Source organism: Podarcis filfolensis, assembly GCF_964270895.1.
Source record: "Podarcis filfolensis genome assembly, chromosome: 1".
In the NCBI taxonomy this organism is placed as follows: domain Eukaryota; kingdom Metazoa; phylum Chordata; class Lepidosauria; order Squamata; family Lacertidae; genus Podarcis; species Podarcis filfolensis.
In genome coordinates, this window is record NC_139604.1 from 55,081,263 (window position 1) to 55,097,881 (window position 16,619).

The window sequence follows — 16,619 nt, forward strand, 5'->3', positions numbered from 1 at the left end:
GTCTTCTGAAATACTACATGGCAGCAAGCCCCACTGAGTTCATAGGGACTTGTTCCCAGGTAAATGCATGTAGCAAGCACTCCAGCTCTTGTGACCAAGTCAGGGATGAGTTGGGAGTTCAATATCTAGAAGGCCACAGGTTCCCAAGCCCTGGTAAGCAGGACTGCAGCTTTTAGCCACTTTTTAGCTTCTGTATTAGTGTTCTAATAAAAACCAAAGTACACTCCCCCCAAGTCTGCCCTAGACCACGGCTCAGAATAATTTTTATTGATTGCATGTGCATCCTACCTTCCTCCAAAGATTTCATGGTGGCATATGTGATTCTCCCCCTCCTCATTTAACTCTCCCAGCCCTGTTAGGTTAGGCTGAGAGACCATGACCTGCCCAAGTGCGGGGGGGGGGGGAGCTTCCTGGCCAAGTGGAGATTTGAACCCTGGTATCCCAGGTTCTAGTCCAACACAGTCTAGTCTAACCACTACACCACATTGGCTCTTCAGGGAAAACAAGCAGGAACTCCTCAGCATTCACATCCATGTAGAAAGCAGCACCTGGAAGTATAACGTTTGAAGTTCACCGCTGCAGAAAATCATGAGGAGGAATAAGCAACAGATTAACATCCAATACCCCCGAGTCCCGCTGAGGCAGTGAACTTTTCTAGCAGGATGTGAGATGTCTTGATTTTTTTACTAGCTCCCTTAATTGCTCCCGCCACTGCGCCTCTAGCTCCCCTTGCCCTTTCCAGCCACCACGGGGTGGACTCGAGAGCTCTGCCAAAGCAGCCGCAGCACAACGGCCTGGCCCTGTGCAGGCATCAAACCGCAAGGAAGGCTTGCCAAATAACTTCCAGCATGTGGTTTTAAATAACTTCTAATTGCTTTAAGCAGCTCTAATTGAATAAGTCACCCTTTGGCTAAACACAGCTGGTATTTAATTAGAAAATGCAGAATGAGGCTGTAAGAAATCAAAGGGGCCCAATTATGAGGTATACTCATAAAAAAATAACAGTAAGAGTGCCTGAAAGTTGTTACTCACACATTGTCGGTAAAAAAAAAATAAAAAGAAAGAAAAGGCACGTGTTTTGCAATGCCCCCTGCTGGCCACAACGAAAAGCACAGCAAATGTTTAAATCCAGAAACAAAACACTTCTTCACGGACCATTTGGTTACAATCATGCTAGAAGAGGGAGGGGCGAGAGTTTAATGAAAAACAGCAGCGTGCCTTCTCCTTTGCAGAGGATCAAAGGGAAGGGAGGTCGGATCTCCAGTTCAAATCGTACAGAGAAATGGCTTGAGGGCTCCCAACGAAAAGCACCAGAATGGAGGTGGCTTAACAAGCACATCGGAAGAACTAAGTTTTAGCAAATATGGTGAGGGCTGCTGGAAGTTTACCCATTTATTATTCTTTTCTCACACATCCAGTTTTCCAGTGTGTCAGAATATCCGCATGGCCTTCTCCTCCGAGCGCACCTATTAAGATTGACATACATTCTGCTCTTGGCAGAGACACAGATGCCGCCCAGGCTTATCCCTTCACCAGCACCACCCTTGAACTTCTGCGAAACCCTTACTGCTGCAGGCACAGAAAAGGAAATAAATATGAACAAAATCACAATCTTACAGGCTTTAGTTCCCTCTAGCGGTTGCCTTCTGCAATTGCAGACAACTTCCTTTTTATTTTTTTTATTTTTTGTGCCTTGCCAACAGCAGTGTGACCACTAATGCTAATTTCATTTCAAATTTTTCATAGTTAAAATTAACTGTGCTAACATGCAGAGCCTGCCAGGTAATGTGTGTATCACACTCTACTCAAAACTTCTTTTGAAGAAGACTCAGGACACTGAACCATCTCATACAGGGCTAGGAATTATTTCTGCAGTTAGCTCAGCAGGTGACTTCAGATTTTTATTTTTGGACTTCCCCTGTAGCTTTCCTGACTTGCTTGAATAATCAGAAGTGATTTTCTGTGCTAACAATATTATGTGGCACCCTTGCTCTCCCACTGTTATGGGCAGATGATCTTGCAAATAGAAGGGCATCCCAACCATATGGTGAAAAGTGCGTAAATGGGGGGCCATAGCATGAGGCTAGGGGGCCACAGGTAAAGGTAAAGGGACCCCTGACCATTAGGTCCAGTCATGGACGACTCTGGGGTTGCGGCGCTCATCTTGCTTTATTGGCCAAGGGAGCCAGCGTACAGCGTCCGGGTCATGTGGCCAGCATGACTAAGCCGCTTCTGGTGAACCAGAGCAGCGCACGGAAATGTTGTTTACCTTCCCGCTGGAGCGGTACCTATTTATCTACTTGCACTTTGACGTGCTTTCGAACTGCTAGGTTGGCAGGAGCTGGGACCAAGAACGGGAGCTCACCCCGTCGCGGGGATTCGAACCGCCGACCTTCCGATCGGCAAGCCCTAGAGGTCAGTTAAGTGCAGTGGTGGGGTGGCAATGGGTAGGGCTGGGCGAGCCAGAGCTGCTTGTTGCTGCCACGTGCTGCGCCTGACTCTGCAAGGCACAGAGTCCAATCCATCCCAGTGCCTAGTGGATCAGGGCCTTTGGATGTTGCCGAGGGTTGCAGGGTCCGTTGGCACTGCCAGCCCGGCTCTGCAGGACAGGGAGTGAAATCCACCACAGGGCCTAGCTGATCGGGGTCGTCTGGTGCTGCTGACTGGCATCTAGTAAATAACTGTCTACTCAGAAGAAAGCTGCACTGAGTTCAGTGAGCCTTACTCCCAGGTAAGTGGAGGGTGGGCTATAGTGTTTTATCTAGGCAGCCAGGGCTCCTCTGGATGACAAGATCTTTTTGCACCAGGTCGGTGAGGACCACTTGCATTTTAAAACTCTCCCATATATACAGAACTCTGTGTGCACCTTTTGGACTGTATCTGTAGGTTTCCCCCTCTGTGTCAAATAACTGGGATCAAATAAGTGTTGTTAACTTTTAATAATACATAGAAGGTGGATCTTCCTCAGGAGGTGGTGGACTCTCCTTCCTTGGAGGTTTCTAAGCAGAGGCTGGCTGGCCATCTGCCATGGATGCTTTAGCTGAGTTTCTTGCATTGCAGGGGGTTGCAATAAAAAGATAACCATTGGTGTCCCTTCCAGCACCATGATTCTGTTTTTCTGCTTCAACATCATTTCATTATCTTGCTATCATTTTATGTAATTGTATTTTGTTTAAATTATAAAAAATTATAAATAAAACATGTTCTATTTACAAACAAAACATTTAAATAGGCCCTTTCTACCAGTACGACCGGAGAGGCATGAGGGGGGCATGAGCATAGCCAGGATTTTTGTTAGGGGGGGGCAGAACCTCAGATTTATATTGATTTTGACTTATTTGGGTGCTGCTGCCCCATCCCCCCATCCCCGGCCATGGGGAGGCCACAGGAAGGAAACCAGGTCAGAAGGGGGCCATGGTCGGGAAACACTGGACTACATTTCAACTCTTTTAGTCTAAATAGCACGTCTTGTAATTGAAGCTCTTGATCCATTCCAGTCCGGCTTCCGTGCTGGTCATGGGACCGAGACGGCTCTGGTCGCCCTAACAGATGATCTCCGCAGGCAGCTGGATCGAGGCGGGTCGGGGCTGCTGATTCTTCTAGACCTGTCAGCAGCCTTCGACATGGTCGATCACGAACTCCTAGACCACCGCCTTGCCGGCGTGGGGATCCAGGGCACAGTCCTCCAATGGCTGCGCTCGTTTCTCTCTGGTCAGGGACAGAGGGTGGCGCTTGGGGGGGGAATTGTCATCGCGCCACTCCTTGGTGTGTGGAGTACCTCAGGGTGCGATTCTCTCCCCAATGCTTTTTAACATCTTTATGCGCCCCCTCACCCAGCTTGTCCGGAGTTTTGGGCTGGGTTGCCATCAGTATGCCGATGACACCCAACTCTGTTGATGGATGGCCATCCTGACTCGGCCCGACACACTGACCAGATGTCTGGAAGCTGTGGCTGGATGGTTACGTGGGAGCCGGTTGAAGTTACATCCTTCGAAGACAGAGGTCCTCTGGCTGGGACGGAGCGATATGGGATTGAGGGGGCAACTCCCATCTCTTGCGGGGGTGCAATTAGTGCCAGCATCGTCCGTTAAGAGTTTGGGTGTAATCTTCGATACCTCCCTCTCTATGGAGGCGCAGATTACAGCTATAACAAAGGCGGCATTTTTTCATCTCCGCCAAGCTAAGCAGTTGGCTCCTTATCTCTCTCGCCCTGACCTAGCCACTGCGATCCACGTGACGGTCACCTCCAGACTGGATTATTGTAACTCGCTCTACGTGGGGCTGCCCTTGAGACTGACCCAGAAACTCCAGCGGGTGCAGAATGCCGCGGCGAGACTCCTTATGGGGTCTTCGCTGCGAGATCATATTCATCCGGTACTATACCAGCTGCACTGGCTCCCAGTAGAGTACAGGATCAGGTTTAAGGTGCTGGTTTTAACCTTTAAAGCTCTATACGGCCTAGGACCCTCGTACCTACGGGACCGCCTCTCCTGGTATGTCCCACAGTGAAATTTACGGTCTGCAAATAAAAACATCCTGAAGATCCCAGGCCACAGAGAGGTTAGGCTGGCCTCAACTAGAGCCAGGGCTTTCTCGGCCGCGGCTCCAATCCGGTGGAACGCTCTGTCACAAGAGACTAGGGCCCTGCGGGACCTGACATCTTCCCGCAGGGCCTGCAAGACAGAGCTGTTCCACCAGGCCTTTGGTCAGGGCGCAGCCTGACCCCCTCCTCTGGCAATCTGCACAGAATTTTGCTTAATGGTTGCCATCAATTTGATTTTAATTTGATTTTAATTAATTGTATAATGAATGTTTTTAGAATGTTGGATTATTTTGATTGTTGTTAGCCGCCCTGAGCCCAGCTTCGGCTGGGGAGGGCGGGATATAAATAAAATTTATTATTATTATTATTATTATTATTATTATTATTAAGCATTACCTAAATAAGAAAGAGTATAAACTCTGCTTCTAGCACTGTTCTGCTATTGCAAGAGAGCAGCAAGAAGTCACCAAAACCACCTGTGAAACCAGCTTTTAGGAAAGTGAATCCACCCAGAAGAACGGGATGTGCCAAAAGGCATTCAGTCTCTCTGCAGCCTTCAAATTTATGTGCTGGCACAAGAAAGCTCTATAGGATACCACAGGTGAAGAGGATCTCCCTTGGCAAGAGAATCACAGGCTGCCCCCATCTTCCATCAGGCCTAGCAAGGAAGGACGAAAACTCCAGCATACCTGGTCGTTAACAGATAATATAATGTTCAACATTTTATTGGCAAAAGGAGGGATCAACACAGAGTCCAGGCACAAAGTAGGGGAAAGGGGGTGGTAAGCACATGTTGTCCATTATCAAAAGTGTGCGCGTGTATTTGTTGGTGTTACGCTGGCCCAGCCCCCTGCTGCATCCTCTTCATCAGCTCCTCATCCTGCATTGAGAGCTCCGTCAGCTTCTTGCCCATGCGCTCATGGATGTCCAAATACTTGGAGACGCAGCGATCCAGGCACACAGACTCTCCCTTGGACAGCTCAGCCTCCTTGTAGTGTGGAGGGACGCATTTGCGATGGCAGGCATTGGTCATTCTGGGGCACAGCAAGGAAAGAACAGAGCGTGAGTGGAAGGAAGTGGCCATCTTTTGGCTGTTCCGAGCCAGCTTTATTTATATTCAGCTAAAACAAGCACATCACAGTTCTTGCCTAAAAGCTCTCTATCAAAGCCTAAAAAGCCATGATGTTTCTCCCCCACCACCACCCAAATTCTAATGATCACCAACACAGTCATCCTAAAGATATCTATCTCTGTTTTCGTCAGTGCCAAAGTTCTGCAACCTGCCACTTCAAGCAGGAGATGCCACTTTTGGGGCTACCAATGGCCTTGCCTCTGCTGCTCTGAACTCGTGCAAAGCCTGGTGTCCCTTAGGAACTGTACGTAACTCCACAGAACAGAGTAACCTGGTTTATCTCAGTTCCAGACTTCCTAATCTGCCTGACACTCTTGCAAAAATGAGCAGCACCACTTCACTCACCTGCTGCCAATTTTGCCCCAGGATATAGGGATAAAGGACAGTACCTTATTAGTAAAAAAAAAACAACACACACACACAAAGCATTCAAATGCAAAACTCTATTATTATTTTATGTATTATCTACTAAATTCATATACTGCCCTTCATCACAAGGTTTCAGGGTGGTTCACAGAATAACCACTACCGAATGTCAATCAGCATCATGAACTTTGGGATTAAAGAAACTTGTTAAAACACCTCTATTTCTCTACTGCAGCAGGTTCAAATCTTCTGTCTGCATAATCTTACCTGTAAACAATTCCACTCAGGCAACTTTCCCATATAAATCCTTGATCACCACTCACACTTCCTCCTCCTCCTCCTCCCCCTCCTCTGTCTCTCTTACAACCCTCCTCATCCTTCAACTGTCTCTCCCAAATGACATCCTTCACATACTGCAGGGAACTTCTGTCAATTAGACTATTTCTTCAGCAGATCAGGTGTAAGATTCTAAAGCTATAATTCTAACCCTGTTTACCTGAGAGTAAGACCCATTAAATTCAATAGGGTTTAGTTTCTGAGTAGACATGGTTAGGAATGTGCTGCAAGTTATTTCCCAAACATAATATGCAGTGGTACCTCGGGTTAAGTACTTAATTTGTTCCAGAGGTCTGTACTTAACCTGAAACTGTACTTAACCTGAAGCACCACTTTAGCTAATGGGGCCTCCTGCTGCTGCTGCGCCGCTGGAGCACAATTTCTGTTCTCATCCTGAAGCAAAGTTCTTAACCTGAAGCACTATTTCTGGGTTAGCGGAGTCTGTAACCTGAAGTGTATGTAACCTGAAGCGTATGTAATCCGAGGTACCACTGTATCAGTTTGTACAACACACACACGATATTGTCATACCCATTTAAAAACTAACCGACTGAGCCCTAGGCAATCATTTTGTCAGGGACACACAGTCCACTTCACAGTGAAATGATTAAGACGTACATCAAGGCAGACAAGGAGTGTTTTTGAGTAGCCAACCAGCTTCAGGAACATCTAAGCTGCTACATCCAAATAAACATGCATGCAATCAGTTTGCATGGCTACAGTCCCTCCACACTTACTTGTGTGTAAGCCCCCAGCGGACATTCAAATAAATGTGCATAGGACCAGACTGCATGCCTTCCAGGCTAGAAAAATCTCAATAAATGTTTTTCCTCCAGCTGAAGACTGTGGTAGTCAGTGTCTGCTTGACTCCTTTGCCTTATTTGGTGTCTGAAAAAGATTCCCTGCAACAAAGTGTCTCTGCTCCAGTGTCAAGGCAACAAGCGAATTAAACAGCTGAGCAACTAGAGGGTAAGTACGATCCTTTTATATAAATCATTGGTTTAAACAACACAGTAAGACCACTGTGTGCTAAGAGCTTAATCCTGTAAAACTTAGAAATCAGGAGCTATAAATTCTAGCGGTAGTAAGTCTGTAGAAACCTAGCTTTCATCTCTACTCAAGCAGGGCCACAGTATAGCAGAAACCTAGATAAAATTTCAATTTTAGAGAGGTGGTATTAAACAACAACATAAAATCAACCTCAGATTTATGATTCCCCATGCAACAGAGTAACCCTTAACCATTTTGGTCCAGAATACCTTAAGGACCATCTAATGGCTTAGATTCCTGTCCAATCAGTGAGGAAGTCACTTTGGGGAAGTCACTGTTAATGGTTCCCTAAGGCTCAGATGCAAGGCTTGTATCCACCAGTATTGCCATTAGTATTGTGGGCCCAGTCTTATAGAACTTCTTCCACTTGAGGTTAAACAGGCCCCTTCCCGACTGAGGACTAAAAAAAAAATCAAATCCAGCAGGCATTTTAATTGTAGTTTGATTGTATAGTTCTAATTTATACTTATTTTTGGATTGCCTCTTTTTAAACTGCTTAGAGAGTATTGTAGGTAAGCAGTATACAAATTGTTTAAACAAATAATACATAAATAAATAACAAAAATAAACTAGTGACAGAGTAAGCCTAGATTTTAAAAAGCAGGCTTAGCTTTTAGATCAAGCTCAGTATAGTATAGACTTCAGTTAAAAAGGACGGTAGAAAATGACAGTATAGAACAGTGGTCAGCAACCTTTTCCAGCTGTGGGCCAGTCCACTATCCCTCAGACCATGTGGTGGGCCGGACTATATTTTTTTTTGGGGGGGGGGGAAATGAACGAATTCCTCTGCCCCACAAATAACCCAGAGATGCATTTTAAATAAAAGGACACATTCTACTCATGTAAAAACACGCTGATTCCTGGACCGCCCAGGGTGTTAAAATGACCTAAATTCACACACTCCTTCCAAATTCCTACTCACCGGAATTTGAACAAGCCCAGCAGTTGTGTTACAACTTGGTGTTTTTCAAATGAGAACTTCCTGATCTAACTAGCTTCAATAGCAAGTGGGGAAAGCTAGCCAGGGACATAAATCTGGAAAAACCTAGCCAGGGAGCCTGGTCCACAAGCAAGAGGAGAGCCCCTGTGGATGCCTAATCAAGGAGTGAGTTCAGCAGCAGGATAAGGTCAGGGCAAAATACTTTGGCCTGCCCCTTAGTGACCTAACATGTCCCAAGCAAACAAACAATAAATTGTACAGAATGCCACGCGTACAGCTATCTTCCTTTTGGATAAAAGTAATGGATGTGTGCTTAGTAAAATGAGCTCCTGGTCCTCAGTTTGTTCCCTTGAGGGCAAGGTGGATGACCTGAAATAAAGCCAAGAGAGGTTGGTGGACAAGGTCTCTGGGGACATGCTGTGTCCCAAGGTGACGACTCCTCTGCTGACATACAGAATGACTCTCTATGCAGGGGTGCCCAAACTTTTTTCAAAGAGGGCCAGATTTTATGAAGTGAACATGCATGAGGGCCGACCAAAGTTGTTGAGCTTTTTTTACAATTTTACCCCATGACATATACTGCCACGAGGGCCGGATTAAATTATTAAATTGACCGGCAGGCCGGATTAGGCGCCCAAAACGGACTTTGAACATGCCTGCTTTAGGGGAAGGAATGCACCACTCTGAGCAAGAGGAAAATGAACTCTTAGAATGACCCAGTCATTGGGGAATGAGCTGTTATCCTCTCATGCCAAGGATATACCTCCAGGCGGAGACAGGGGTATCCTGTTCGTGGGTGATTCAATCATTAGAGATATAGATAACTGGGTATGTGACTGTTATGCAGATTGTAGAGTGAACTGGCAGACACTGCTGGGGAGGAGTCAATGGCCATGGTGCATTGTTGGCACTAGTGACACAGAGAAAAGTACTTGTGTGATCCTAAAAGAGAAATTTAGGTTGCTAGCTAGGAGGCTTAGAGTCAAGAACTTCAAGGTAGCTTTCTCTGATGTGCACAGGGCCAGCTAGACAGGAACAGCTGTGTGGTCTCAATGCATGCATGAAGTGGTGGCATCTGGAGGAGGGCTTTGGATTTGACAGGCACTGGGGAACGTCTTTGGATAAGCTGGGCCTGTATAAAAGGAATCGGTTCCATTTAAGCCAGATTGTTGGCGCTTAAAAACAAAAAGGTAGCAAAGCATATTTTAAACTAATTGTTGAAATCCCCACCATGTCTGTCTGTCTATCTATTATTATTACTATTAATTCAATTTAAATACCACCCTTTATCAAAAGATCCCAGGGTAGTATACAACATTAAGAACACATTTTATGGAGCATAATAATAAAAACACAATAAAAGCATAATTTGTGATATAATCTCCCCTGCGCAGGGCCAGCTAGATCACTTAGCAAGCAGCAACTAGAGCATTTGGGTTTTTTTTAATTTAGCTAAGCGGAACATGGTAGAGACTTATCAAATTTTGACTGAACAGAGGAATCTTTTGCCATCTCTAATTATACTGAAATTAAGTGTTACCCAATGAAACTAACATACTGTAGGTTCACGGTGGACAAAAGTAAACATTTTACCCAATAAGGAATTCTCAGACACAAGATGCAATGATGGACACCAGGTTATGAAACCTAGATCCGTCAATGGCTATGGTTATATAAAACTTCTATGTTCAAATACAGTACCCGTGTGAGCACCAGCTGCTAGACAGACAACAAGGAAGGATGCTTTGCCTGTATGTCCTACCTGTAAGCTTCCCAATTCAATCATGAAGCCTTGATCAGATTTTTTAAAAAGGCAATTATATGATGTTATCCTATGTTTCTATTTTGTGAACCACCCTGTGATCTTTGGATGAAGGGTGGTATACATTAATAATATGTTCTGTACAATGTCTAGTAAGGCATAGGTCCTAAAATAGTACATTTTGGTGGGAGAAGGATAATCTTGGAAAGTCTGGGGTACTTGGAGAGAAGCAAAACACAAGTCACAGCATACAGTGCCCGTATTGTTTTCATAGCTCTTATGCGTCACATTTCAAATGAGCACCACTGAGGAGTGCCCTCATGCTTGCGGTTAGTCGGTACCTGTTGTACATATCAGCCATCATCTCCACTTCCAACTCAGCCGCCAGCTGCTGAGCCCTCACAGGATCCATCACACATTCAAGTATTTGTCCTTGACACTGCTGGAGAACACAAAGGATCAGAACCCAATGACTCTACCTGTAGTACACACACACACACACACACACACACACACATAACACACTATCAACAAGGTTGCCACTTAGTCTGTATTTTAGATCGCTGCTCAGTTTTTCAGTGGCCAGGTCCATCTGCAGTCCTGGCAGTAAAAGGGCGGTTAAGTGTGAGCTGGTTTGCGCCCCACCTAACAGATCAGTGCTGTGACGAGAGCAGACGCTGACCCTCTGCTGACCCACTAAAGCAGGGACAGGGAGCCCTTCAGACAGTCAGCCCATAGCCAGAGATGATGGAAGCTACTGTGCAGCAACATCTGGAGGGCCAGAGGTTCCCTGCATTAGGGGATGTCTGACCTGGATGCAGAAGACCACTGCTTGGGGTGAGGGAATGTGGACCCAAAAGGACAGCACAGGAGCTGCTGCTCTGTTTGCTTTTCAAAAGTAAAACGGGCAACGTCCATCCCGCCGGCTCACTGCTTCCCAACCTGACCCCCGCACCGCCCTCATTCCTCACAGGTTGTGTGAACCCCCCCCCCTCCTCTCGTACACGCGCACGGAGGGAGCGAAGAGCTCCCGTCCTTTCCCCTCGTCCTCTGCCTGGGCTGTTCTGCCCATCAACTCCCGCCAATTGGACAGCATGTCTACCTCACCGCGAGCAACGCTCACCTCCAGCCGCAGATATCAACCGGAAGCACGAGTTTCAGGCGCTTCCACAGCGCGCCTTTCAGGGAAACCATAGAGACTTCCTGGCAGGTATAATGCCTTTCTAGGCGGCCTGTTTTTCCTTTTCCCCAGCGAAGGACTATGGCCGGTGTTGCCATAGAGTTCAGGAGGGGGTGATGGACGTTGGGAAAGAGGCGGGATTTCCTCAGTTGCGCTGTCAATGGATGAGAAGCGGCTACGTCATCGCCCACCGCGGAGGGGCTTCTTGCCTCATGCCTGCATTATTTACCTTGTGTATTATTTAGTGCGTTTCTTGTCTGCCTTTGTCTGGAAACGCAGGCCGAAGGGGAGAGGGGTTGCAAATAAAAATGCATGGAGGATTGCAAGGCAACAAGAAGACGCAGCAGTTCAAAGGAGGGGTTTTCCCTCCACTTCTTTATGTGTTTATTTTTTATGAAATCCAGCAAAAGCTGAAACGTGCAACACACACACACACGCTATTTCATAATTCATTACAGCAACGAATTATAAGATGAATTAAATATGCTGCCTTTCAAACATTTGTTTGATAACTGATCAAAAGGAGAGGGGAAACAGTTTGATTTGCTTATTTAAATACTCCACGGGTGGTACTCAGTTTTACTTAGAGTAGACCCACCGAACTTGCTGTTGTTTACCAAGCTGGAAAATAATAATAGACTCTTGGGCAGTTGTGAGTACAAATGGATTTTCAACAGATTACTTTCTAAAACGGAATTGCATGTTTATTTCTATCTGAAATAGGAATGCAGTAAGTTCTTTTCATATTCCAGGAGCTTTAAAGGCTGTGATTGTATGAATATTTATTTGATTATGGCCCTTTAGATTTAGTAGTCTTACTTCCGAGTAAATATGCACAGGCTTGTGCTGTGTGCTGCCTACTACATTGAACAACAAGACTTCTCAGAAAGCAAACATTTGTAAAAGGTTATATAACATGTAACAGTTAGACGTGCTTTTGTTTGTTTTTTGTTTGGTCAGCTCCTGAAGCAAGCTTTTAATATCTGACCTGGACAATTAAGGAATCAGTCATAGTTTCACTGATCTTATATGCAGGCTTAAAGAAAAAGCTATATTCAAAAGCTGACACCTTTGGAAACAGAACCATCCTAAACCTTTCCATTTCTTTTATCAAGTGCAAGTAGATGTTCTTACTCTCCTACAGATTTCTGGAAGCATGCCCAAAATTCATGATTGCCTAACAAAAATCCCTGGGGGCATCTGTGTGACAATCCCCTGAAAAAGGACAGGAGGAGTGTGGCAGGTATTAAGTCACTGAAGGCATGACAGGAAAATGCTCAAATACTTGGTGATACTGGGCCAAAAAGGAGCAAGCCAGTACAGTCAGAAAAGGTTATTTGTTTATCAGCCTTTTATGTACAGTATTCTGTCCTGATGGTGTTAGAAGGAAGAAAAAGATCAGCAGCCATATTAAAGTAGAAACAGAACATATGACTTTGAAGGAAAACAGGAAAATCTATATTCCAACTCAAATGTACCACCTATACCTCAAAGTTCTGGTTGGACACTGCCTTCTCAGGCCTAGGGCAAACCTAATGACTTGTCTGCATGAAAAACAAACCCAGGGCTTTGAAATCTGAAAATATGAGTCATAATGTCTGGGGAAATGCTATTAATTTTGAGACTTTAAAACTTTACCCTGGACTCCTGGCTCTGATGTAGCTTATGCCCTGCTGCTTAACTGAGCTGGAGCTCTCTGCAGATTCATCCTTTTATGAAGAGCCCTTGCTGTGCTTTTCTGAACCTGTAACGAGACAGCCTAGAGAGGACAGACTGTCTGCACAATTACTTTCTGAGGCTAGATGCTTCTCCGCATTCCGAGTTTGCTGTCGGTCAGTGCTGGATGAAATTTGATTTGGCTTGTGGCTGATTTATTTCTGCAATGGGCAATGAGGTGGGCACAGACAGAAGCTGTGTTTGCCCAGTTCTCGATGCACTGCCCTGAAATAGGCAAATGACCCCTGTAAAACATAAAATGACACAAAAACAGTCTGGGGACAAAAATGGTGTGTTAGATCCATATTTAACCACCAAGGGTGTTATGTGTAGACTCAGCTAGATTGCTCCTGCTTCTTGCTGTTCGTATTCTGGCTGAAACAAAAATTGATGTCATACAAACAAGATGATTTGGGATGGAGCCATTGCTCCATGGTACAGCACTTCCTTTACACACAAAACGTCCCAGGTTCAGTCCCTGGATCCTGTTAAAAGGCTCTGTAGTAGCAGATGGTATAGCAGCCAATCCTAGTAGACTATACAGAAGTAGGTGGACAAATAGTCTGACTTGGTACAAGGCAGTTCACCTTGTTTATATGAGTTGCAGCTAAAGTCTAGCTTTGTTGCTTTGTGTGTAACTGAAGCTCACAGGGTGACCTTGGGCCAGTCACCATCTCTTAGCCTAACCTACCTCACAGGGTGAGGATGAAATGGGGAGGAGAAGAACCATGTACGCCACCTTGAGCAACTTGGAAGAAAAAAGGTGGTATATAAAAGTACAGTGGTACCTTGGGTTAAGTACATAATTCATTCCGGAGGTCTGTTCTTAACCTGAAGCACCACTTTAGCTAATGGGGCCTTCTGCTGCTGCCGTGCCACTGGAGCATGATTTCTGTTCTCATCCTGCAGCAAAGTTCTTAACCTGAGGTACTATTTCTGGGTTAGCGGAGTCTGTAACCTGAAGCGTATGTAACCCGAGGTACCACTGTAATAAGTTAGAAAAAATTAAATAAATAAAATGAATATTTGTTTCCTTTGCACCCACATGTGTACATCTATACTGTTTGTAATCTGCTAGCAGAGGATATAATTTCATGCATTTGATGAAGTGGATGCAGGTTCCTGAAACCTTATGCCATAAGATACTTGTTAGTGTTTTTGATGCTACATGACTCATTTCTTTTTTTGCCTTTCTGTTTTGCATTGAAAGTATTTATGTGCAGCGCACTCTGTGACCACACAAGCCTGGCAAAAACTCTGTTGACAAGGTTTGAAGAAAATGAAGCACTGTGGTAATGCAACAAGACAGCCATTTTTGTTACAGGATAAGCTAATATTCATTTCTAATTCAGTAGCAGTTTCGAGAATCAGATGCATAAGTGATGCAAACCTTAGAGACCATACAATGGAAGACAAACCTGAAACACATTGTAGTCCTTAGATTTCCACCCACCCCTTGACATTCACCACAATACATGGTGCCACAATGCCAAAGAAGGAAACAATGATGTTATCCCAGGGTTCATATTTATCTCATAATAAGTATACCATTGCCAAAGACCTGAACACTATGTATTCAGAAAAAGACCTGTACTGTACTTGGTTGCTCACCTGAGGACATATTTACACCATTGGCTTAACTGACTTAAACAAGACAGCCATTAATAGTGAAAGTGGTGTGGAACTCTGATGACATTCTTTGTATTTGTGGGTTGAATTCACACTTGCTTTCAAATGATTTCTGGCCATTTTCAGATGACACAGTTGTAACATGGAAGCCTGCTCCATTGAGCTGGGAAATCTAGATTGGGCAAATTGCAGTCATTTATTTCCATTCATGGCTTGCAGTGAGATTTGAGCGCAGACAGCTGCCAAGCTTTTAGGTGAATTGTATGAAGTGTGTCACTAGAGCTATTTTCATCAAGGCTGAATTTTGACACCCAAGTGACAAATTGGCTCGGTTTTCTTTCCGGCTCCTTGGAATCTTGTCTGCTTGTGGGCCAAAGCAGTGCAAGCGGTGATGTTTCTTGAGGCATTTTTCAACAGTTTGGCAGGAGTCAACTCTTTGCTACATGGTTATATTTAGCCATGCAGCAGTTTGGTTCTTTTTATGTTTGGAAACAAATTTGAACCCACCCTTGTGTAGCCTTGTTATGCAAGCAGTGAATAAAGCAACTTCTGCCGTGAGCCAACAATGTCTCCTGCCTTGATGGGACGCTCCTTCTTGATCACTTTGGTTACTCTCCATTTACAGTACTTAGGAAAACAAACAGGCATGGTGGAAAAGGGAGGAGGCCTAATCACACAGCAAATCAGTCAGACAGAACATGAACAACTTTTCTAACCACTGGGTCATTTTACCACCAGGGTGGTAACTTGGATAAATCAGCAGTGGAAAGCCACAAGGCGTCAGAAAGACCAGTAAAAAGAACATGATTGGGTGGAAGATGGTCAGGACCACCTCTGTGTGTCCACCATCTGTCTTGTACGATTCTCCTGTGCCTTTATTAGCTATTGGATATACAGCACTGGTCACAAGTGAGTCTTCTTCTGCCCTGACAGATTTCCCAGACAGATCCTACACTCACAAACACAGTTTGTGCAACCAGGATAAAACAAAAAGCTTCATAATACACTACCAAATCTGCCAGTCCTATTGCAGGTTACAAAGGGCCATGTGATATTTAAATGTAGGACTGTCTGCTCTTTGAAGCCCAGTCCAATTCTTCCTTCTCACTATACACACACCCCTTCCTGCTCCTGTTACAGCCCTGGTTAAGGGACCCATTCAGTCTCTATTTGGCCACAAGAGGTCAGAGCTGCTTCAGAAATGAAAAGATGTGGTGGGAAGAGTGTTTACTTGAGTGGATTGAGTGGGTTTTGTGATGAAGAGGTTAATCCCATAGTTTTCACCAGGTTTTCACTGTCACCCTAGGAAGACATTTTAAAACAGGCTTAGAAAGGATAAAGTCCTTGGCAAACAAGGCATTCGAACCATGGGTTTCTCCCAACTGAGAACTATCGCAGTTTAGTTCCCATAGCAATGTTTATAGGAAACATGCTCCGTCAGGCTGTGAAAGATGCAAAAAAGGACAGTGACAATATTTGTGTAGCTTGTGTTGCCAGCGAAACATTATTTAGGTCTCTGTCATTGAGGAAGATCTTTCCCAGAGGAAGCTGGACTGACACAGACTGGGATTCTATTCCTAGGGACTGCTCAGGTCAGAATATTAACATGCTTTGGGGTCTTGTCCCTAGGCTATTAGTAAATTTTCTATACGGTTAAGTACTAGCTATATAATCTGTCCCTTTATGGAAATAAGGTTGCAACCCTAAGTAAATTTGCTAGTCATTAAATTCTGTTTAATTCAGTGGCATTTCTGACCAGCTTTTTTGGGGGGGGGGTAGGTTCAGACCACAAGGCTTGCTTGCCCTTACCTCTTAGAAGAGTGGGTGCTTCCAACATCCCACATGCTACACAGCCATTTCAGCAGATGGCTGCTTTGCTCTCATATCACAGCAAAATACTGTTGTCTTGTGCCCAGCCAGTTTAGGACCTATACAAGTCTCACCCCATCTCAAGGATGGAAATGT

The 16,619-nt window shown here is 44.9% G+C and overlaps 1 protein-coding gene across 3 annotated transcripts; it reads right to left on the minus strand.

Annotated features, from left to right (window-relative positions):
• Positions 1-5,239: 5,239 nt before the first annotated feature.
• Positions 5,240-11,384, minus strand: TIMM10 (translocase of inner mitochondrial membrane 10). 3 transcript variants are annotated; one of them, XM_083578822.1, is made up of 3 exons: positions 11,253-11,384; positions 10,471-10,571; positions 5,240-5,577 (listed from the first exon to the last, which is right to left on the minus strand). In XM_083578822.1, exons 2-3 carry the CDS (start codon positions 10,539-10,541, stop codon positions 5,376-5,378), a joined length of 273 nt encoding a protein of 90 aa, XP_083434948.1. In that variant the 5' UTR covers positions 10,542-10,571; positions 11,253-11,384; the 3' UTR covers positions 5,240-5,375. The 3 variants fall into 3 exon arrangements, with proteins under 3 accessions (XP_083434948.1, XP_083434950.1, XP_083434949.1); XM_083578824.1 differs by having other exon boundaries at positions 10,471-10,568; positions 11,253-11,382; XM_083578823.1 differs by lacking the exon at positions 11,253-11,384 and adding an exon at positions 11,134-11,158 and having other exon boundaries at positions 10,471-10,568.
• Between the last annotated feature and the right edge of the window lie 5,235 nt (positions 11,385-16,619).